The sequence below is a fragment of the Lepidochelys kempii genome, chromosome 7 (assembly GCF_965140285.1).
Source record: "Lepidochelys kempii isolate rLepKem1 chromosome 7, rLepKem1.hap1, whole genome shotgun sequence".
Taxonomy (NCBI): domain Eukaryota; kingdom Metazoa; phylum Chordata; order Testudines; family Cheloniidae; genus Lepidochelys; species Lepidochelys kempii.
The window spans coordinates 37,086,614-37,110,476 of NC_136386.1; the positions used below are offsets into that span (position 1 = coordinate 37,086,614).

The following is a 23,863-nucleotide window of genomic DNA, read 5'->3' on the forward strand; positions in this document are numbered from 1 at the left end:
TATACACCTATGCAGATAAGAAGCCAGAATTATTGTCCTTCCATTCCAAAAACACAGACTTCTACCACTTGAATTATCTCCCTTGCTGGTCATAGTAGCAGGTCCATTATCCTCTATGTGAATCAGCCACTTGATGGCACTATTGCCAACATACAAGTACATACATAGAGAGAGCCAGTACATTACAGTTGATGCTAACACCCACCGCTGAAATTGTAAAATTTTCCACTGGATCTTTAATAGTCAGGGTCTCAGTTTTACACCTCCATCTGAAAAAATGCAAGCCCAGTACCATAGTCTAAGAGGAGCAAACAAAATTCTAATACTACAATGTTTCATTAATAAAAAAAAGGAAAGTACTTCCCTAAGAGACATTTAAGATCAGAACAGAGTTATGGAGGTTCACAGGTGGTTCCGCTCTAAACAGTACTATTTGTTACACACACAAAAAACTATGTTAAAAGAACACAAAAAAGTGCATAGTCAAGCACAGGCAGTTCTGGCATTTTCTAACTTCCGAGTGCTTGACTCTGCAACCTTAACAATGTTCTTTTAACAGTTTTTTGTGTGTAATTTCCTAGGTTTATAATAAAGCAAACTATAGACAGATCCTCCTATGTGGCATCCTACTGAGCCCTACATAGGCCATCCGCAGGGTTGGAATCTTTAGGTTCACATAACAGTCCTTTGTCACTTCAGCTAATAGGGTAACTGGTAGCAAAAGTAGCCATGTGAGGGGAATCAGAAACACTTTGCCAGTGAGCGTCACAGATATTTGCTGACAGTAGATGAATGGTGAAACTCAGGAATCTTGTGTTCCACTCCAGGTTTTGGAGGCGAAAGTGCTCTAGTGGGTATACATCCCTCCTGACCCTTTTCCCCTTTCCTGACCCCTTCTACCTACATCCTGGTCAGCCTCTGTGTCAGTCATGCCGCTCCTTCACCCGTTTACTCCTCTCAATCCCCACACTCACGCCCTCAACTACTCATGTCAGCCGTAGTATCGTTGCCTAGCCCGTTTCAGCCTCTCTCGCTCAGGGCTCTGTAGATGAATGCCAGTTTTTCCAGTCCCTGTCTTCCAGCTCCCAGCCCCCGTTTCCCTCCCTGGGATCCTTATCCCAGGATCCCCACCCAGCCTGTGTTCATAAAACTCTACCTGCTGCAAGACCCATTGCAGGTTTCTCTGGTGCACTGGGTACTTTCACACCTTTAATTTTAACACAGCTGAGTTCTGGCTGATTGTCCTCAAAGAGTTTTCTTTGCAATAACACCGTATATTTTACCCCACCTGGAGGGGGAAAAAGGTAACAAGAAATTTCCATTCAGACATCTTCATTTTGCCTTATTTTTGTTGTATTTTATCTACTATTTAGGCCTCCCTTTTGGGTCACAGCAGGGTAAGTGTCTCCTCCACATCATGCTTTCCCCTCCCCTGTGATCCAAGGGAACCCACTTTATGAGCACACAGTTCTGTGCATTTGGAGGTAAAGGTCAAGCAGGGCCAGAAGGTTCCTTCCAAAACCTGCAGACGTAGCTAGCATAAGTGGTTTTCACTCTTTGTGCTACATAATACACTCTGAGGGGGCAGCTGAGGTTCATAGGAGCTCATGGCAGATTACTCCTGCAGGAGACACAAGAAGCCATAGGAACAGATGAGAGAAATTGACCTTTGGGCATAGATTCTTTATGGAATGAGAGTTTGGGAGGTGGAACCTCTGGCCTCTCACCCTTTTTGCCCTCACCTTGCTGCATAAATGACTGGCTCCAAACTCTCATGCCCTCCAGAAGAATCAGCAGGAAACACTGAGAGTGAAACACATGAGTTTCCAATCCCAGCAATTGCTATTTCCTGGTAGATGAGAATTACATGCTTGGATTGCTTTGACAGATAGGAATCTAAAGCTTCATTAAAGACTCTTACTAAGAGATCTTTTATTCTGACAAAACTCTTAGTATTTCTTCAAATATTTTATTTGGTAGTGACAACTCACTTTAAAAAAATCCACAGAGCAGTCTACTTGCCAGTAATTGAAATTTATACATAAAATATCTTGTGAGATAGGGACATAATTTTTGATTCCACTGAAATACATGGAACTGGAAGAGCGTTCCTGAGCAAACACAGCTATTTTATTATTAGAGTAAAAATGAGAAAAGGAAATGCATGCAACTTTAAAACAGAAGTACTCCCTCACTACACAAAAGGGGCCTGTAGCAGGGTTGTATTGGAAAACCTGCGAAGTGGGAAGGTGCAAGCCCGCCCACTGCTAAAGGCCCCTCTCCCAACCTAGCGGGAGGGACCATGGGACCAACTGATTACGGGGGACAACTAATGAAAAACAGGGATTGGAGTGAAGGTCAGAGGTTCAAAACAAGGATACCAGATGGGGACACCAAGCAGAGAACCTCAGACAGCGCCCACTGCTCCTCAAAGCTGTCAAGGGAGCCAGCGGACGCTGCCCAGTGGAACTCTACCCGGATGCGTGAAACTAGGGAGGAATGGAAATAGGCCCCAAAGTCGCAGAGCATCCCCTCATCCAACATCCTCCTCCTGGTATTATAGATGGAGACTTTGGCCAGAGCCAGGAGGAGGTTGACGAGGAGGTCTCGCGACTTCATGGGGCCACGGATAGGGTGTGCGAAGAGGAACAAGTGTGGGGAAAAGTGCAGCCAGAAACTCAACAAGAGATTATGGAGGAGCCGGAATAGGGGTTGCAACCTGGCGCATTCGAGGTAGGCATGCGCCAGGTTCTCCCTCACGCCACAAAAGAGGCAGGCCTCAGGTATAGGGGTGAACCGTGCCAGGTACACGCCTGTGCTCACGGCTCCATGAAGGAGCCGCCAACCAATGTCCCCGGTGGGACATGGGACCAAGATGGAGTAAAGGCTGACCCACTGGGGCTCTTCACCCTCTTTAGGTGGAAGATAGTCCCACTCTGACACCAAATGGTGAGACTCGAGGGTGAGGAAATGCAATGTATGGAGCATGAGCGTGTACAGATGGTTTCTGGGCATGGTTCGAAACCGGACCGGCTGCAGGGTATGCAGCCTGCTCGGAGTGTGGGAGCGGGGAGGCCGGGGGGGGCTCGCGGAACTGAGGCCCAAGAAAAATGTCTGGAGGGCTAGGGGTAGGCGGGGAACGCCCTCTCGCAGGGCTCGCTGCAGGAAAGCGAGAGAATCAGGTGACAAGGCGGCCTTCACCTCCTGGAGTACGCACCTAGGGATCAGAAAGGTGGAAAGCCCCATGCGTCATCCGAGCGTGCGCGGTTCCACCCAATTTCCCCTGTCGTAGTCCAGGAGGTCTCCGACTCTGGTGGTTTCTGCCAGGACCAACCTCCAACACACCGAGGGAGACTCCGCCACCTGCACACGGAGATCAAGGTTGTGTAGCAGGGGCTCCACGAGGAGGTCTGCTCCCTCGGTGGCCACAAGTGACCTGGTCACTGAAAAGAGCTTCCAGGTACAGAGGAGGTCCTCATAGAAGACCAGCAGCTCGGAGAGGTCTCGCGGAAGGCCTCTCGGATGGAGAAAAAAGAGCTGCCGGTCATATCGGAGCCCTCGGAGGAAGGCGTGCACCAACGTGCTCCACGCCGGACTACCTGCACCATAAAGGAGCCTCTGCGGGGCCTGGAGACGGAAAACATGGACCTGGCTGTGCAAGCAAACCAGGCCCTGTCCTCCCTCCTCCAGGGGAAGACTCAAAACCCCTGCAGAGACCCAGTGCAGCCCCGGCCAAAAGAACTGCAGAGCCATCCTCTGGAGCCTGGCCAGGATCCTCAAGGCCAGGCTCAGGGTGTTGAGCCGGTGCCAGAGCATGGTTCAGCACCAGCACCCTCCCTTGCAGGGAGAGACACAGGAACGTCCTGTCCATCTCCACAGTCGCTCACCAACCCTGGCCTCCAAATCCTGCCAGTTCTCCGGCGGAGAAGGATGCGTGGCGGATAAACGCCAAGATAGAGCAGCGACCCGCGCTCCACCAGATGGCTTGAAGCGCGGGTGGGAGGGAGCTTGCCTGCCACCCATACCCAACCACCAGGCCAGAGCTGTTAACCCAGTTGACCCAGTCGGAGGAGACCACCGAGTAAACGGCCTGGCAGGCCTCCACCCGCACCAGGTAGTCGGGGTCCTGGAGCACGTCGTCGGCGTACACCGACAGGATGAGCCGCAGCTCCGGGTCCCAAAGCGCCAACCTCCAGCAGAGGAGACGGAGAAAGGGCTCGATCGCCAGAGCATACAGCTGGCCCGAGAGGGGGAACCCCTGCCGTACTCGCCGCCCAAAGCTGACCGACTCAGTCAGGGTCCAGTTGAGCCTGACCAGACACTCTGTCAGTGTACAGCACCTGGAAAAAGCCCACAAACTGGGGCCCAAAGCTAAACACCCGCAGGATGCCCAGGAGATACCCGTGGTCCACCCTGTCGAACGCCTTCTCCTGGTCCAGGGACAGGAGGGCGAACGACAGACCATCCCTACGCCCCAGCTCCAAGTGGTCCCAGACCAAATACAAGTTGTCAAAGATGGTCCGGCCTGGGACAGTGTACGTCTGGTCGGGATGGAACACGTCCACCAGCACGGACCCCAGCCACAGCGAGATGGCCTTCACTACGACCTTGTAGTCCGTGCTGAGGAGCGAGACGGGACGCCAATTCTGTAGGTCGCGGAGGTCCCCCTTCTTTGGCAATAAGGCGAGCACAGCTCATCTGTACGAGAGAGAAAGGACCCACTTTGCAAGGACTCGGCCCAGACGATGACAAGGTCCGGGCCAAGGACGTCCCAGAACACACAGTAGAACTCCACGGTCAGCCCGTCCATGCCTGGAGATTTATTAGTGGGATTGCAACGGAGGGCTTCCGAGAGCTCAGCCAGAGAGAGAGGCAGCTCCAGCCGGTCTCGGTTGCCTGCGCTGGCCGTCGGGAGTTCGGTCCAGAGCACCCTGCGGGCACTGGCATCAGTCGGATCCAGGGAGAAAAGGCTAGCATAGAAGGCCCTGGCCCTTCCACGCATCTCCTCCGGATCCGTGAGGGGGGTCCCGTCCTCCGCCAGGAGGCGGGTGACGTGCTTTTTGGCCCCCCTCCTTTTCTCCAGGGCGTAGAAGCGGGAGCCGCGATCCATCTCCTGAAGGTGGATGCGGGATTGAACAAAAGCGCCCCGGGCTCGATGGTCCTCCAGTGCCCGAAGCTCCTCCCGCACCTCCCGGTACGCTGCGCAGAGGGGTGGATCCTAGGGGCCAGAGGCGAGATGCCTCTCTAGCTCTAAGACTCCCACTCCAACTGCCCTATCACCATGTCCCTCCGACAGGTGGCGCCCTGGGTGTAGTCGCGGCAGAAGAGCCGTGGGCGCACCTTCCCCACATCCCACCACCACCTCGCCGAGGGAAAGGCACGCCGCTGCCCCCGCCAGGCCAGCCAGAACTCCCAGAAGGATGCCACGAAGCCCAAATCCTCCAGCAAGCTGTTATTGAAATGCCAACAGACCAGCCCCGCCTCTCCGAACTGAGAGACACTGTCACAGTCACCAAGTGGTGATCCGAGAACGGGGCCAGCCAGACACCAGAGGCATGGGCTCGTGCCAGATGGAAACGCGAAACACCTCCACCCGGACATAAGTAAAGGTAACATCGTTGTCTGGGTGGTGGTCACGCCATACATCCACCAGGGAGTGATGGTCCACGATCTCCCTGAGGACGCCCGCGGCTGCTTGGGATGTCTTGATTCCTGAGCGGTCCCGGTCCTCGAGGGTGGTGTTGAAGTCCCCGCCCAGGACCATGCACTCGTGAGGATCCAGAGTGCCGAGGAAGGCCGACGCCTGCCGACAGAAATGCACTCGTTCCGGACCAGAGTTCGGGGCGTAAACGTTGACTAGGTTTAATATCAGCCCCTCCACGCAGGCTCGGATGTGCAACAGGTGACCTGGCACGACCTTGGCTACCCCCAGCACCTCGGGCCGTAGCTCGGGGAGAACAGGGTGGCCACCCCAGCCAAACGGGCGCTGAAGTGGCTAAAGTAAACCTCATCCCCCCACTCCACCCGCCAGCTAGCCTCGACAGCTGGAGCCGTGTGGGTCTCCTGCAAGAAGATCACAGAGTACCCCCCATCCCGAAGGAAGGAGAGCACCTTGCTCCTGCAGAGACCCACGCTACTGCCCCTGGTGTTCAGCGTAGCAAAGATGGTGTCCTTCATAGGGAGGGCTGGGGCGAATCCTCACGGGCAGGGTGATCAACAACCTCCAGCGGGTCCCGCATGTTCGACCCCAAAAGTCATCAGGGAGTCGTGGAACTTACGGGCCCGCTGGTAGGCTGCGAGGCCCTGCCTCCCGGTCCCTCTCCCCTCCCCCAAAAGGCCCTTCATGGCCCGGAGGACACGGTGGAAGTCCCCCCAGCGCTGGAGGGCGAGCTGCACCTTGCCCTTTGAGCCACAGATGTCCAGCAGGAATGGGCACAGCTCTTTCCTCAGCGCAGAGGGGGACGCAGAAGCCAACCCGCTGCCATCCTCCAACGAGGCTCCTAAAAGATCTTCGTGGCCTGCAGAGACGGGCAAGCATGAAGCGGAACCCCGGCGCAATTGCGCCGGGCAGCCTGTCCCCATCCCTGGCACAGGAGGGGGCAGCAGAGGGAATACTGCAGGCCCATGATGTTGGGAAGAGGGGACACGAAAACTGCCCCCTGAGAATTGTCCGTAGACAAAGGAAACGAGACAACCTCGGGGGGGGGGGGCAATAGCATGGGAGGTGGCGGGGAAGGGGGCAAGCGACTCATTGGGAACGGAAATAGGATCCGGGACGGGAGCGGGGACTAGGCCAGGGACTAGGACAGACGAAGGGGCGGGAGCAGGGACAAGGGCTAATATTGGAACCGGGGCAGGAGAGGGGCCGGGAGCAGGGGGTAGGAACAGGAGCGGGGACACTGGTAGGTCCACGGTCCCCGACAGCCGGGATATTGGGGTGTGGCTCCTCTCGGCCGGGATTAGGGGCCAAAGGGACAGGGGTTTGAGGGGGGCACCTTCACCGACACTGGGCACAGGAGCTATGAGAAACACGTCACCCGCAGGCATGGCGTCAGACACTACGGAAACTTCCGTGGGGCCCCGCCGGAGGGGAAGCCAACCACTCCGTCCGGGTAGTAGAGGGTACGCCCACAGGCCTGGGGCCCAACCGCTCAGCATCAGCCATCACCTCTGGGGGCTGGGCGGCCTCAGGTGAGGTGCCATCCGCGGCCGGGCAAATGGGGAGAGCCAGGGGCGCCCCCAGGAGCAGAGCGGGGGCTACAGCTGGGAGTGAGGGGCAGGGAGAAGGAGGAGGGGATGGTGGAACTGAACTGCAGCCCAGATCGAGGCCCGCTAGCAGGGGGTCGTCCTCCCCCTGGGTGACCGGGTCAGACCCAGAGCCTTGATCTCCTCAAATATGGAAGTAAATTCAGTCCCTGCGGCCCCAGAGTCCTCCCTGCCCATAACCGGGTCAGTAATAGTCCCGGTATCGACAGCGGTGGGGGGCACAGATGGCAAAGGGGCCAGGGGAACTCCTACAGAGGCCTCCTCGGGAGGGGACTCAACAAGGGGGGTGGTGGCATCTCCGTCTGCTGCCATGGCTACCAGGGCCGGCGTCTCCTGCTGGGCTCCATCTGGGGGCGTGGCGGAAGATGAAACAGCGTCAGCCCCCCGCAGCATCTTTCGGGGGGCCTCCTCTCCCTCTCCGTCGGAGGGGAGGGATCGAACCCGCGATTTACGGGCGCCGCACTTCTACGAACGTGGGGTGAGGTGGACACCAGGAGGCAGCGGACACCAGGCCTCCTGGTTAGCGAGGAAGAGGTGCCCCGGCCGCCAGGAATGGTACCGGAGGCGGCAGTCGAAACAGATGGCGCGGCGGCATGCTGGGGGGGCAGCCGCCACCACCTGGGTGTATGCTCTGGGGGCTCGGGATGAGGGCCCCCAGAGCTGGTGGAGGGAACAGCTGGGGAGGAAGGAGCTGCGGCAGATGTCGGGGCCGCAGCAGGGAGGAGCTTAGCAGGGAGGTTTTGTTTTCCGGGCGGGGCCTTTGCCCTTTTTATTCCCCTGGCCCTTTTTGCTGGTGGAAGGGGCAGCCATGGCAGCGGCGGAGTCTGGGCTAGTGGTGGCCGAGAAGGTAGCCGCTGGGGCAACCAAGGGCGGTGACAAGGGGGAAACCATAGGACCAGTAGGGGCAGGGGCAGGGGCAGGGTCCTCCTCCATAGTGGGAAAAGGCAGGAGGAGGCCCTAAATTGAGGATAGGACAATGGACAACTGCTCCTCCCCGCTAGACCACACGCAGGGGAGGAGGGTCCAGCAGACAGGACAATGGGAATAGGGGAAATGGGACAGGGCCAACCACTCCGTCCTGCTAAACTGTATGCAGGAAGGAGGGTACCAATGTGGGGGGGCGGGGGAACTGTAGGTGGGCACCGGGGGAAGGGAAGAAGCAACCACTCCTCCCCACTAGGCTGCAGGCAGGGGAGGAGGGTGCCAGCAGCAGGAGGACATGGGGACAACAAAGAAGAGGGGGACAATCGCGGGCGTGGCACCGGCTCCTCTGGCTGCACTCGGATGGGGAAGGACTACAATGGCATCAGGGGGTGCAGTGATCAGGGTAAACAACTTAAAAGGAGGGGGGCACAAGCGCTCCGGAAGGGGACGTGGGCGCACCAAACGGCAGGTTGGGCAGGGCAGGGGTCAGCAGGAGTCAGGGGGAACAGCAAACAACGGAGGGCAGGGCAAGTAGAGAGCAAGGGAACCAAACTCCTGGGGAAGGACAGGGCAGGCGAAGTGACAAACTTGTAAGGTTTGGGGCGGTGCAGGAACACTAACAAACCCAGGAACCGAGGACAGGGCCAGGGTGGGACAGAAAAACAAACAGGGAAAAATCTTCCGGGAAGCTACGGTAGGAAGGGAGGAAAAAACTGGGCTGGGGGGTAGTGCGGAGGCCCCAGACACGCTCCTGCCTTAAAGGGCTTAAAACAGCCCTGGGAGAGGGCTGTGGCAGGGGAAAAGCTGGGCTGATTGGAGGAATCAGTCTCAGCTGGGGGCCACACTCCAATCGGGCCACAGCTGGCCCTATAAAGGGGCTGCTAGGCAGGAGTTGGGTCAGTCTCTCTCGGGCAGTAGAGAGAGAAGGACCTGGCTGCCTAGGAACGAATGAAGGTACTGGAATAGAACAGTGCTGGGGAATAGGGCAAAGGAGCTGCAGAGCTCCCGCCTGGAAAAACCCCAGGCTGCAGGTCTAGCCAAAGGCCTAATAGGTACTGGCGTTGCAGGAGTTCAGCCCGGGGTTAGGCAAAGACAGCAGGTTCAAACCCCCCCTTGCCAATGATGAGTAGCTTGCACTGCAGTCTGCCCCAGTGTGTAGGGGCTAGAGGGAGACTGGCAGTAGCCATAGACTCAGGCGAGGTGGGGATAGAGGGTTGGGGGTTCCCCAGAGAGGGGAAACCCAGAGATGGCAGGGGTACTGCCAGGGGGCAGCACCCAAGACAGGGGGACACCGGGGTCCGAGAGGGACTTGGGGCCCAGTGGCAAGTGGGCCACTGGCCTGCAGAGGGTGCTCCGGAGGCTGGAACACTAATTCCCTGGATGACCAGCAGGAGGTGCCGGAGGGGTGAGTCTTGCATTGCTACAGGGCCCAATCACAATTTTTTTTAAAAATAGGGAAAAACTCTGATTATACATCTGAAATGGCAGGTCTAACCAGGCAAGATTTCAGAGATCGGCCTCTAAGGTTGCTGGGGACAAACCTGAAGACTTGTTAAAATATGAACAAATAGCAATAATTCTTAAGGGGTTCACATTATATGAATCTGAAATAACCATCTAATAACTTATTAAACAGTGGGCACATGCAAGTTGGTTATGAAAAACTGAAGTGATATGTTAATGCTATGATGAATTACTGTAATCCTGTATTAAAACTAAAAATAATACCCTTTTGTTTTCTTGTTTGTGCTAAACCTCCTCTCTTGCAATACATTTTATAAGGAGTGTAGCTATTTATATTAATACTTACCAATAGCATCTGAATCCTCTACTGGTGAATCAGGAACCCTGGATTTACTAAACCTAGCTTTTGCAGAAACTTTGTCCTTGGTATCCCATATCGTCAGAGTTACTTTGTGATCTCTCAGTTTTATTAGAAACTCATTAGTAACATGAATATCAATACTGTGGTTCCAGGACACCCATATTTGGTCATTTTCAAACCACGGTTTCACAACCTAGGAAGAACAGAGTTGAAAAACATTAATGAATGTGAGAAGTACTGAAGAAAGATTCACACAATGGACATTCTGTTGCCATTTAACTGCGGATATTGAGGGGAAAGGATCCATTAATGACCATATTTTAATTGAATTTTTAAAGAGCCTTAGAATTACAAAACGCCAGACATGTGCACAGGGAGCAGTAAAACATTTAATTAATTCAAGGGGGCATGGATTATACAGCCACTAGATAGATAGTATGGAGTAAAGCACAACATAGCACCCATATAATTTTTCCCACTCAGAGCAATTGGCCATCAGCTGGGAGAGGGGTAACAAACTACATTAATAAAGGTATGTGCTAAAAACTAATGAAATTGCTCTTAAAGTGTAAATTAAAATTAGATCATGCTGGGGGTTAGCAGAACCTTTTAAAGAGATCTTGTATGTAATTATGAGTGTGCCAGCTGACTGTCACAGCAGCACATTTTGCAGAGCTAAATCAAAATGGCTATATCAAACCAAATTCAGATTTTGCAAAGATGTGGGATCAAAACAGAAGTTAAACGGCCAATAAGAGGAAGAACATATATTGAAGACTGAATGAAATACTACAAGTTTGTATATACACATTTTTAAATGTTGACTTACTATAGACGAAATGAAAGCCCAAGTGCTAAAATCCACCCTATATTCTACAATATATTATCTCATGTGTCTGATTTCCAGGGATGTAACTCTGACATCTTTTATCAACATGCAATTGACTTTAAAACATTGTGTTGTTTGGCCAGGAGGTGAAAAGAAAACCTGAATCTTAAAGAAATGGGCAAGAAATCAGACAGCCAATCAGAAGGGCTGGGAATACAGAGGAAAAGATGACAAGATATAAGTTGGCCTTTTTGCATCCATTGTATGAATACGATATTACATAATCCAAGTGAAAATGTAAAGCCTGCAACCCTTACTCATGGGAAAACTTAATAAGCCTACCCACATAAGTAAGGTGAGTGGGCAGGATTTGGTCCCAAATCTATTTCCAAAAAAAGCCTCAAAACCTTTCAGATGAATATTTGAAAGTAGACATTTTATATATGAAATTTCAGTGGGAGCTAATTTGTCAAACCAATGAAATCACTAGGGCTATTTTGGTAAATAAGGGCTGGATCTTGGAACAACAAATTTCATTTCTGTGAGTTAGCCATGGCCTCTAGGACATCATACCTGAGCACTCTCTTTCCTCCACCACCCCCAATCCTTCCTTTATTTATAGAGGACCTTAAATGGCCTAACATAAAATATCAGATACTATTTCTATCCATCATATCATCACCTATTGTACAGAGAGATTTCAGAGTAGCAGCCGTGTTAGTCTGTATCCGCAAAAACAGGAGTACTTGTGGCACCTTAGACTAAGGAATTTATTTGAGCATAAGCTTTTGTGGGCTACAGCCCACTGCATTGGATGCATGCAGTGGAAAATACAGTAGGACAATTTTATATACACAGAACATGAAACAATGGGCGTTACCATACACCCTATAATGAGAGTGATCAGTTAAGGTGAGCTCTTACCAGCAGGAGAGGGGGGGAAAAAACCATCTCATTTGTGTCCATTTATTCTTTTACGTAGAGACTGTTCACTTTGGCCAAAGAATAAATGGACACAAATGAGATGGTTTTTTTCCCCCCCTCTCCTGCTGGTAATAGCTCACCTTAACTGATCACTCTCGTTATAGGGTGTATGGTAACGCCCATTGTTTCATGTTCTGTGTATATAAAATTGTCCTACTGTATTTTCCACTGCATGCATCCAATGCAGTGGGCTGTAGCCCACAAAAGCTTATGCTCAAATAAATTAGTCTCTAAGGTGCCATAAGTACTCCTGTTCTTTTTGTATAGAGAGAATGTCATAACATAATCTTCACTTTTTCACTGGCTGATTTTTTTTGCTGCACAGCTCCCTCCATCTCTCTAATTTTCCCCATCCCATTTCAAAACACTGCTTGAAACACACTTCCTCCCAGGTTTCCTAAAACAAGCAAGGATCTGATCTTCCTTTTTCTGATTGTTGTTTGCAGTCTTGTTGTAGCCATCCTGATCCCAGGATATGAGAACGTCAAGGTGGGTGGGCAATATCTTTAATTGGACCAACCACTGTTGGTGGGGACAAGCTTTTGAGCTTCACAGAGCTCTTCCTCAGGAAACCCCTCTTCTGGCCTTCAAACAACTCCCCAAGCTCATTAATCAGAGGCTAGCACCCCACAGACCAAGATAAACCAATTCAAAGAGGCACCAGACCCTTACAGAACAACAGATGCAAACCCTACAGGCATATCTCCACTGCTCAGATGATCACTATCCTCCACAATGCACCTTTCAAGATCTATGGGTCCAACATATGCCTAACAAAGAGCGTACCTCATCTAGTGCATCAAATGCCCCAATAACAGCTATGTAGGTGAAACCAGACAATCACTTTGCTCTCAAATGAACTCACAGAACAATGATAAAGAGACAAAAACACATTATCACCTGAGGATGACCACATTTCACAAAGTGATCACTCCATATCTGGCCTCTCAGTCCTCTTCCTCAAAGGCAACCTGCACAACAACTTCAAAAGAGGAGCCTGGGAACTTAAATTCATAACTCTGCAGGGGGCTAAAAATCATGGATTTAACAGACACACTGGTTTGATGGCTCATTACAACAATTTGTAACATACACTGCAGCCTACTACCCCTCCTTTACCCTAGAACTGCAGAGGTGTTAAGTGCCCACTTCATATTACAGGTTTCAGAGTAACAGCCGTGTTAGTCTGTATTCGCAAAAAGAAAAGGAGTACTTGTGGCACCTTAGAGACTAACCAATTTATTAGAGCATAAGCTTTCGTGAGCTACAGCTCACTTCATCGGATGCATATCGTGGAAACTGCAGCAGACTTTATATATACACAGAGAATATGAACCAATACCTCCTCCCACCCCACTGTCCTGCTGGTAATAGCTTATCTAAAGTGATCATCAGGTGGGCCATTTCCAGCACAAATCCAGGTTTTCTCACCCTCCACCCCCCCACACTTCATATTAAATGGTCTCCTACAGCATGTGTGAATCTCTTAAACTTAATAATCTGTTCCACTTTGTATTTAGCTGTGACACTGCTTCTCCAGACCTGAGGAAGAGCTCTGTGAAGCTGGAAAGCTTGGTTCCCTCTACCAACAGAAGTTGATCCAATAAAAGGTATTACCTCATCCACTTTGTCTGTTACTTTTCTCAGTCATTCACAGCTCACATTCTCTAGTATCCTCATTTCTACTAAAAAGCCTAAGTCTCTAAGGTGCCACAAGTATTCCTCCTTGTTTTTGCTGATACAGACACCACTGTATCTTTTTTTTTTTTTTTTTTTTGGCTGATACAGCTACCACTCTGAGACCGCTCACTTCTACCCATCGATGTGCCTTTGCGTGATTCAGTGAAAATCACATAAGATTTTTTGTAATTTTTCAACATTTAAAAATGTTTGTACGTGCTGAATGATTTCTGTTCAGAGATAAAACCTACAAATCATTGGCAGCGCACAGATGGACATTTAGAAAAAGTGTGGGATTTTTAATTGAAAAGTTAATCTCGTAAGGAAAGACAAAATAGGTGAGGTAATATCTTTTATTGGTCCAGTGAAGGACATTACGTCCCCTATCTTGTTTCCCTTATATCCTGGAACCACTACAGATACAAAACTCATGGTCTGTTTGCAGTGTTACTGTACCCATGCCAGTCCTAGCATACAAGACACAAGGCAGGTGAGGTAACATCTTTTATTGGACCAACTTCTGTTGGTGGAAGAGAGAAGACTTCGAGCTTCACAGAGCTCTTCCTTGGGTCCTAACATCACTTGTTTCAGGTGCTGAGGATGGGCTCTGGAAAGTGTACCCCTTCTGCAAACAGAGGTTGGTCCAATAACAGGTATTGCCGCACCTCCTTTCTCACATTTATGTCAGACCTACTATTTCAATCAGCAGGTAGGCTGAATGGTGAGGGAGGCTGAGATTATGAACACTCCTGCCTCATTTAGTGCACGATTTATATGGAACGCAATGAGTGAGGCATCAGGTCACACATTAAACAAATAATACATTAAAAAAGGCATCCAGGGTCTATAATTCTCCATCTCTAAAACTCTCCTACAGTTTTATATCCACTCACTGAGGAAATTAGTGTTGTCGACTGTTTCTGCCTGTAGCACTCTGCTTGAACCTGTGCGGTCGACGGCTAACAGAAAAAGGGAGCGGATGGCAAAAATAGGAAGGAAAAGAAATGGAAAAGTGAAATGACAAAGTGAAAGTACCTTAACTGCACTCTCTCAAGCTAATATACCTTTCTATCATTCATATAAATTGAGCATTTTAACTGCATATGTAATGTACCTGTTTTTATTATGTATTGCCAGACATCATATCAACAACGATTTTGAAAAAATCAGCAACCATAAATTCACTCAGTTGCACTCTTTAAGGAATGCAGAAATTTATATACCACCATTTTGACAGTACACACTTGAGAATCCATGCAATGTACGGACAGACTGCTCAAGTTGTGTCTGTGGGTACCAAAGGCAGTATGAAAAGACTAGCTATCAAAGTGAGGAGGATAACATCAACCAGGCCTGTCCCTCAGTATTCTGGAGCCCTACTCAGCCCCACCATGGGGGGAACGGGGGGGCTGGCTCGGGGCAGGGGGGAACTGCCCCCTGCACTCAGCGGTGGCGTGGCTGGGGCCGGGTCACTGCTTTCCGCCATCGGTGAGTGCAAGCTTGGCCCTGCTGTAGTCCTCAGGGGTGGGAAGGGACAGGGCTGGGGCAGAGCAGAGGCAGGAAGAGGCGGGGCTGGAGCAGAGCAGAGGCAGGGGCTGGATCCGCACGCAGATGCGCAGGGCAGCCCTATACAGCTGTGTACTTTGCGTATGGGTAAGGACAGCTCTGACATCAACATTAATACATTAAAGTTTCAGGCCGTGTTCAGTGTTGATCACTGATAGGTGGGCAGGGCATGATTCATTGTCAAATTAAAGGGCAGTGGTTTCTGGGCAGGAAACAGACTTTCATCCACATTATTCAACTATGCCCTTCACCTGGAAGCAATTTCAATTTAATTTTCCAAGATGGCCCTTATTAAGTTGTGCTCTTGAAGCAAAAGGAAGCTCAGCGAACTGTGCCAAAGACTGAAGTTGCTCAGTGTTCTTGCCCCCACTTTCTGCACTTCCTGAAGCATAGCTGTAATTTTCACTACAGAATTATTGGAGTAATACAGCAACAGCTGTGTACTAGTGAGTTAGCTAACACTGGACTGTCAATACTCAAAAAGTATCACTCCAGGAACAAGTGTTCTGAAGGAGTTGGTGAAAATGTCACAACTAGAAACAGTGCACATTAAAGGTAGTTAGGCCCTAAATGCCTTTGAGGATCCGGGCCTTGGGAGCCTAAGTAACTTAAACACTTTTGAAAGTTTTGCCCCTTGGCAAAAAGAAAGGAACTAAATTAAGTCTTCCGTCTTACAGCACCTCTTCTGTGCTATAGCTTTAAGAGAATTCTAAGCATGGAATGTATATATTACAGCACTAAGTTTTTTGGCCTTTTGGAAAAAAAGCCAATAATAATAACAGGGCAAAATCAAGTTTATGCCCTAGCGGAAACAACAAAAACATTTCAGTAGATACCTTTCAGGGTTTTTTGTTATCTGTCTCTAACTGAAAATATAAAAGCACACAGAAGTTCTTTCTTTCTTTTTTCTTTTTAGTTTAGATAACAACCCACTTTACAAATAAAGGGGATGATAATCAGGGGGCTGAGGTCCCTTTATGCTACAATACATGTCTTATTCACATTATCATAAGTAAGTTTTCCCCTTAATTCAATGTTTAAAAAAAAAAAAGAACCTTTTTGAACACAAAGCTCTGAAGTTAAAATTTTCAGCCAACTATGGCTACATTTCCTATTTTACTTTGAAAAAATCTACAAATTAAACCAATCATGTTGAGAGATTAGAAGAAGAAATAAGTGATTAACTACACTTTCAAAGGTTATATTCAAAATATTTATTTCTCCCATATTCCTCAACTCTTACAGAAGTTATTGGTAGTTGAGGACACTCAACAACCTGCATTGTGCATCTCTCTATACAGTAACTCCTCACTTAACGTTGTAGTTATGTTCCTGAAAAATGTGACTTTAAGCGAAATGATGTTAAGTGAATCCAATTTCCCCATAAGAATTAATGTAAGGTTAGGTTCCAGGGAAATTTTTTTCCCAGACAAAAGACTTATACTCTGTGTGTGTGTGCATATATAAGTTTTAAACAAACAATTTAATACTCTACACAGGGATGCTGATTGTGAAGTTTGGTTGAGGTGGTGGAGTCAGAGGGTGGGATATTTCCCAGGGAATGCCTTACTGCTAAATGATGAACTAGCAATTGGCTGAGCCCTCAAGGGTTAACTCGTTAATGTAGCCTCACACTCTACAAGGCAGCACCAATGGAGGGAGGGGAGACAGCATGGCAGACAGAGACAGAGACACACACCATGTGTGCGAGAGAGAGATGCGCATTTCTCCTCTAGGTACGCTGACACCACTCATTAGTACACTACCTTGTTAAGTTAATCAGCAAGCAGAGACCGCAGCAGCGACTGCCAGGAAGCCCTGTCTTGTGTCCCCCCCTTGCTCTATCAAGATGGGGTAAGTAGGGTGCAGGAGAAGGGGGGAGGGGGACACCCTGACATTACACTACTCCCTCCCGCCCGCCCCCCGGCCCCAGCAAGCAGGAGGCTTTGGAGAACAGCTCCAAGGCAGAGGGCAGGAGCAGCACATGCCAGCAATTGATAGCCTGCTGGGCGGCTGCCGCACAGGGAACTTAGGGGAGAGGGGAGCTGATAGGGGGGCTGCTGGTCCACCCTAGTTCCAAGCCCCCACCAGCTAGCTCCAACGGGCTGCTCTTCCTGCAAGCAGTGAACAAAGCAGGTGGCTGCCAAACGACTTATAAGGGAGCATTGCACAACTTTAAACGAGTGTGTTCCGTAGTTGATCAGCAACGTAAAAACGTTAACCAGGACGACTTTAAGTGAGGAGTTACTGTACTCATTTTGGAGCTTTGATTCAAACAATTCTATAATATAAAGTGTTTCTACATTAGTATAGACTGAACCTATAAAATGTGATATTATTAGGAAATTTCTTAGGAAGTTACTAGGAATATAATTTAGCTTCTACAAAACAATCTACTATTTTGTAAGAAAAACTGATTAGATGATTTACTTTGCATATGTTTTTTTCAAACTGAAGTCTTATTAAGGAATATACTTTCAATATGTTGTAAAGAATTTAAAGCGCAAATCTCAAACCTTGTCTACACACAGATTTTGTAGTGGCATAACTACTTCAGTTACAGGTGTGATCTCTTTACGTAAATAGTTATTCCAGTACAACCCCTAGTGCAGAAGCATTTATACCGCTATAAAGATGCCTTAAATCAGCGTAGCTTATTCATCTGTCTTGTATGGGAATAAACTATACCCGTATAAGCACCTTTACTTCAATACAATTAAGTCCATACTGGTCGAGTTAAATAACTTGTGTGTGTAGACAAAGCCCAAGTAGTGCTAATAAAAGTATGAGCATGACTCACCTACATCACATGTGGAAGCATTCTCCTGATTCCACTACATGAAGTACAGGACTGTTCAGTTTTAAACCGGTATGACAGCCACTTTTGCATAAATATTTCAGAAATATCTCTTATGCCAAATAGAGATCATAGTAAATAAAAACTAGTTATTCCCAAAATGATAAACATCATACTATTTACCTTGGATTCACATTCCACAAACAGCTTGGCCACCACACCAAACAACACCAAATCAAGTTTCCTAGGCTCAACATCACCTGGTAGAAGGAAGTACTCAATGTGGTAGTAACGCCGCATTTTTGGAATAGCTACTGCATCTTTCCCAGCATTAGACTTTTTTCTCTGCTTGTCAGTTAAATTGGATGGCCTATGTTTTGGACCTAGGAAAAATATTTATATAGATTTAGAGAGTTTCAGATCTTGTCAAGCTCAGCACTGCAACAGAGCCTACAGCCCTAAAACTCCCCACCAACTATGATCCTATGCTACACAGACAACTTGTATGGAAGAAGCAGAACTCCTTACCACACAATGTTGTGTTGCCTATGTACACTCCTGCTACATCCAGATACCCCATTCTACATCAGAACCACACCAGTTCTGTTGCAAAGTTGCCCACAGGCCAAGGAGCTAGATTTGCATCTAATAACACTATTCCCAGATTAGTAATTGATTATATTTTTGATAATACAGCTCACAAATAATAAAGGAAACAGAAAACCTGTCAGTTAAAACTTCAAGTCTATTTAAATAAAGAAAAGAAACCAGATAAAAAGATGTGAGTGTCAAATAGATAGTTACTGGTGAAAGAGTTTTACTAGATTTAAGCTTAGTCCTGCTCAATCCACGGGACAAATATCCCAAATTTCCAATGAACGCAATATCACAAATAATAGTAAAACCAAAGATACAATGAACAAATGTTTGTTAGTAGCCTTCCACGGGACATTGCTGAGCTATGTTCTGTTTAGGGCTTCCAATTAATTGTAGTTAACTCAAGCGATTAACTCAAAAGAAATTAACTCAGTTACAAAAATTAATCACGATTCATCACAGTTTTAATCACACTGTTAAACAACAACAGAATACCAATTGAAATAATAAATATTTGGGGGGGGGTTCTACATTTTCAAGTAAATTGATTTCAATTACAACCCAGAATACAAAATGTACAGTGCTCAATTTATATTATTTTTTATTACAAATGTTTGCACTGTAAAAAAGATAAACAAAAAAGTATTCTTCAGTTCACCTCACACAAGTTAACTGTAGTGCAATCTCTTTATCGTGAAAGTGCAACTTACAAAAGGGGTTTTTTTGTTACATAACTGCACTCAAAACCAAAACAATGTAAAACTTTAGAGCCTACAAGTCCGCTCAGTCCTACTTCTTGTTCAACCAATCATTAAAACAAACAAGTTTGTTTACATTTACAGGAGATAATGCTGCCCACTTCTTATTCACAATGTCACCTGAAAGTGAGAACAGGCATTCAAATGGCACTTTTGCAGCCAGCATTGCTAGGTATTTATGTGTCAAATACCCTAGACATTCATATGCCCCTTCATGCTTTGGCTATCATTCCAGAGAACATGCTTCCATGCGGATGACGGGTTCTGCTCCCTAACAATTCAAAGCAGTGCAGAATGTAGAAAACATCTCAAAATATTTAAATCAATGGTATTCTATTATTGTTTAACAGTGTGATGAATCTTATTTTTTTAATCATTTGATATTCCTAGTTCTGATGTCTCCTTATTTTATGTTCTTTTCAATATTCCTTAAACATGATGTTTCTGATCCTTTGCACTTTTTCTATAGATCTGCCCTCACAGTTTAAAATACAGGTTTCTCTCTCTCCCCCCATCCCAAATATTGTTTTGGGAATACAGGATCAGGTCTTCAGATGGTGTAAATCAGCATAGCTCCACTGACCTCAACAAAGCTGCACTGATTCACATCAGCTGAGGAATACATGGTTCATAGAGTCATATCATATCAACCAATATTAGCTGTCCAGATTCACTTTAGCATTTCTATTCAGCCATCTGGGGTTTCTCTACAATAGAAAAATGTATAATGCAGATCCAGCACTTAAGTCCATGGTTTATAACTAACAGACGTTTGAGAGGGAAAATGTTTTTTTCCCTCCCCCCTGTCCCCCAAGTCTGGGCTAATCCTACAGCCTCTCTCTGTACAGAATTGCCCAATGCTGTCAATAAGAGTTCCACATGTGGCTTCAGAATCAGGCCCATAACCTAGTCTTCATCTCCACTAAGTTGCATATAATATCAAATTTATCACTTGAGTTTTTTGCTTAGTTTCAGTTTTCATTACAAACTACAAACTAAGTCCAGGTTTGCCAAAAGGTTCAATGATGTTCAGAACCTCTTGAGTAAAACCCAGGACCAATTCTTAGTTCCACTTTAAAATCGTACAAAATTAATGGCTATACATGATCTTGACCTGTTAGTAGATGAAGTTATGACAGAATCTCCCTTACAGATACTGGTTTTGACCCACATATAGTCATACTATAATCCAAATGATTGCTTGCATAAACCTTTAGCCTTCACAGTGAAAGATGCATACAGGGAACTGTTAGAGTCCATTGGAAATATATTTTCCTGATTTTTAGTGCTGATGTATGTATTAGTTGTAAACACTGAACTGTTTGGCAGCTAACAATCCTACAGAATTATTTTAATTAATCATAAATTCATCTGGATTATACATGATGCATGAAAAAAGAAACAGTATCACTATTAGACAAAAAGTAATCTGTATCCTAACTAAATATGGTCATTCCCACAGTTGTATAAGTATCAGTAATGCTGGAGAATAGGCAAGAAAAGATCCTGAAAGTAATAATGTTCATTATATACACCTGAAGGGAGACCAAGATCTGTCAAATAAACAAAGGACAAAAATGAGAATTTTCCAGGCAATAGGGAATTTTAAAACTATAATAAAAACATACTGATTGGGAACATCTGCACATAGATACTATGGTAGCAGGTGCATTAAATATTTATACCTAAGTTAGATACAGTACCTAACCCACCTTTCCCTTAAATTACAATGGAGGTCAATGGGCCAGCTCACAATGAATAAAGATTAGCATAAATTCTTGCAGGACTGGGAATGCTTGAAAAGGGGCTTCACTGGAAAATAAACGTATAGATGAGGTACAGCATAGCAGCAGCTGCCCAAGCTACTCTATACTGACACATCAAGTGAGCCTTAACCTTGATCTAAGGAAACCACGTTTAGAGCTAAAGGAAAGGAGTTTAACCTCCATACCCATTAACCTCTTGGCCACACCAGTGAGATTATAAACACAGGAATCAATTACAATGACTGCTTTTGCAATGACTGACTAAGACCATCAACTTGAATAACACTGGCTACTGAAGAGCTATCAAATGGTAAAGGTTTTCAGTCACTATGACTTAAGCCTGAAACTGAATCTAATGGAAAAAGGCAAGGCAGGGTCCCTCCCCATCACCATTCCCTTGAGCATCTTCTATATAATACTATAAAATTAGCAAGTCAACAGGACTGCACAGTAGTATTACAAGGGTGAGGAGACCCACACACAACTATAGCTAGAAGGAATATAAATGAGCCAACATCCTTTCTGCAGTTTGCCCCCCAATCCCATCTGGGTCTCGAGATGAGCCACAGGGGTTAAAAGAACAGGAGGGGTCATGTCTGGTACCTACCTGCAGCCATTGGCACAGCTAACGAAATTGAGAATGTACATGTTACTGTGTGTGAGGTGTCAAGTTGCTGCAGGCTCTTATCAAAGAACAAGGCCCCGCTGTCTTCGTCCTCGGGGGTGGGGTGGCCACCGTCCCCAAGTCCATTTGGGGTTTCAGTTTCAAAGCTGCTCTCAGAGCCAAGGTCCTCCAACTCCACTTCCACCAGTGCTTCTTCCTCTTCCTCCACTATCTTTGTCTTTGAATCCTGGGCAAGAGGTTCTGTCAGCTCTCCAGAGACGTCCTCCTCTTGCTTTTGCAACACCATCCTATGGCCCAGTCACCAGCACCTTGGTTCTCTGGCTGAAGAGTAGAAAAGGACAAGCCCTTATTCCATTGCTGCTGTATACTGGGAGCGAGCAGTCACCTCTGCCAGTGCCCATGCAGTGGCAGGGAAGAAAAGTTTAGGGGAGGCAGAAAAACCTGTTACTTCTCTCTCAAGAATGCTTTTAAACCCACACATAAAATATCCAGGGATTAATTCCTGGAGGCAGGGAGAAGCCACACAAAGGTCTCCAAGCAGCAGACCAAGGCAAACAGCAAGTCAACATACTTGGCAAATAATAAAGCAAAGCACAGAAAAAACACAAAGGAAAAATGTGTTCAGCTAGTAGCTAGCAAGCTACCGATTTTTTTAAAGGGAAGAGAGATTTTTTTCATGGGAAACCATGAGTAGGAGCAGGGGAAGAGAGCTTAATATAACTTCCCCCACCCACATATAAATCACCAAGGCCCTGATCCTGCAATCACGTAGGCACGTGCTCAGAACCTAGCACAGTAACCCCTGGCCAGAGCAGTAACAGAGGGAAAGCCACCACCCTCCCACGGCACCAGGGAGAAAGTGCCTTTTTCAAACAGCGAGTCCATTAGGAAGACGCTGCGATTCCTGCCCCCAGTGGTGGGTAGCTGGGGCGGGCTTGCGGCGCTCCCCGGGAGACCGGCAGGCAGCAGCAGAGAGCACACCCGAGTTATTAGGGGAACCTGGGTCTCAGTCGACCCGGCGCTGCGCACACACGCAGATACCCCTCCCACCAGCAAACACAGCCTCTCTCTTCTAACCTGCCTTTTTAAACGTGGCATCCAGACTGAGGGAGGCTCCGCGTACCAGAGCCGCCCCCAGCCCGCGCAACAGCAGCCAGAGGAGGAGAGAGTCCTCCAGTTTCCTCGGGCTTCTCCCCTGCAAACGTCCAAGGGGCTCAGCGCTCCCAGCTGCGCTGCGGGGAACGCACCTTTCCCCTGCCCCTGGAAGCGGAGCGGCGAACGCGGCCACCCCTACCCCGGGGCCCGGCTCCCCCAGCCTGCCGCTGGCAACAGAGGGTTCCCCGGGGCCGAACCCAGCGTTCGCGTGTCCCGTCTCCCTCCGCCTCGCCAAAGAGTCCCCGTTCCGCTCGGCGCCCGAGCGCGCACGGATCCGCGGCGGGGCGAGGTGGCCGTAGAAGTTGCGCGGGCAGAGCGAAAGCCGGGCTGGGAGCTCGGGGCAGAGGCGGGTCTGACCGGCCCACCCGCGGGGAACCCCAGGGCGTCACTGCGGCGTGGGGAGGGGGCACAGGGGGGCGGGGCACCCCAAGGGCGTGGGGCGTGGGGCGAGGGCACAGGGGGGCGGGGCGGGGCACCCCAAGGGCGTGGGGCGTGGGGCGAGGGCACGGGGCGGCGGGCGGGGTACACTGCAGGGATCACCGGGGTGCAGCACGAGGAATGCCTGGGTAGCACCAGGATCGCCGTGGCCATCACCCACCGCAGCGGAGGGCAGGGCGAGGCCTCAGCAGGGTACAGCCTCGTGCACTTCAAAGCAGGGACCATGCCTGGGGCCTTCTTTTGCGCCTGTGCAGCGCTTAGCACACTGCGGGCGGAAATGGAAACAAGAAACGAATAATAGTAATAACAACAGGGCACACCAGCAGGCTTGTGCAACACAGTATATTACAGAGACAGACTGTAACTGGACGTTACCCGTGCCAGGTCTCTTTTAAGGCACTAAGCATAGGCCTTTCCATAGGCCCTAGGGCCTGTGGCAGTGACAAGGCACTAAACACAGCCCCTGTAATTTGCCTAAATAGTACCAGTAGAAACTGTACATGTGTCTGAATTACTGCTGGGTCTAGCAGGGACTTTATGTCCTCTTGCTGGCTCCCCTTTCCAACGGCCAGCTGAGTCCTGGCTGGAGCACTGCTCCAATACTGACTGAGAAGAAGGCTTAGTTATTAAATCAACACCCAACTCCTACAGTC

General features: G+C 48.4%; 1 protein-coding gene across 6 annotated transcripts in view; it reads right to left on the reverse strand.

The window, feature by feature from the left end:
* CFAP92 (cilia and flagella associated protein 92 (putative)) overlaps nucleotides 1-23,451 on the reverse strand; it is a 94,151-nt gene extending 70,700 nt beyond the window's left edge. For 3 of the 6 annotated variants that reach the window (XM_073352217.2, XM_073352219.2, XM_073352213.2), the window contains exons 1-5: nucleotides 22,695-23,062; nucleotides 21,600-21,934; nucleotides 18,055-18,254; nucleotides 10,001-10,208; nucleotides 1,157-1,288 (exon numbers count right to left, since the gene is read on the reverse strand). In XM_073352217.2, the coding sequence (XP_073208318.2) occupies nucleotides 1,157-1,288; nucleotides 10,001-10,208; nucleotides 18,055-18,254; nucleotides 21,600-21,903 (844 nt within the window). In that variant the 5' untranslated portion in view covers nucleotides 21,904-21,934; nucleotides 22,695-23,062. Of the gene's footprint in view, nucleotides 1-1,156; nucleotides 1,289-10,000; nucleotides 10,209-18,054; nucleotides 18,255-21,599; nucleotides 21,939-22,694; nucleotides 23,063-23,370 lie in introns of those variants that run through there. The other 3 variants (XM_073352215.2, XM_073352214.2, XM_073352218.2) reach the window with 3 other exon arrangements.
* Nucleotides 23,452-23,863: the final 412 nt, after the last annotated feature.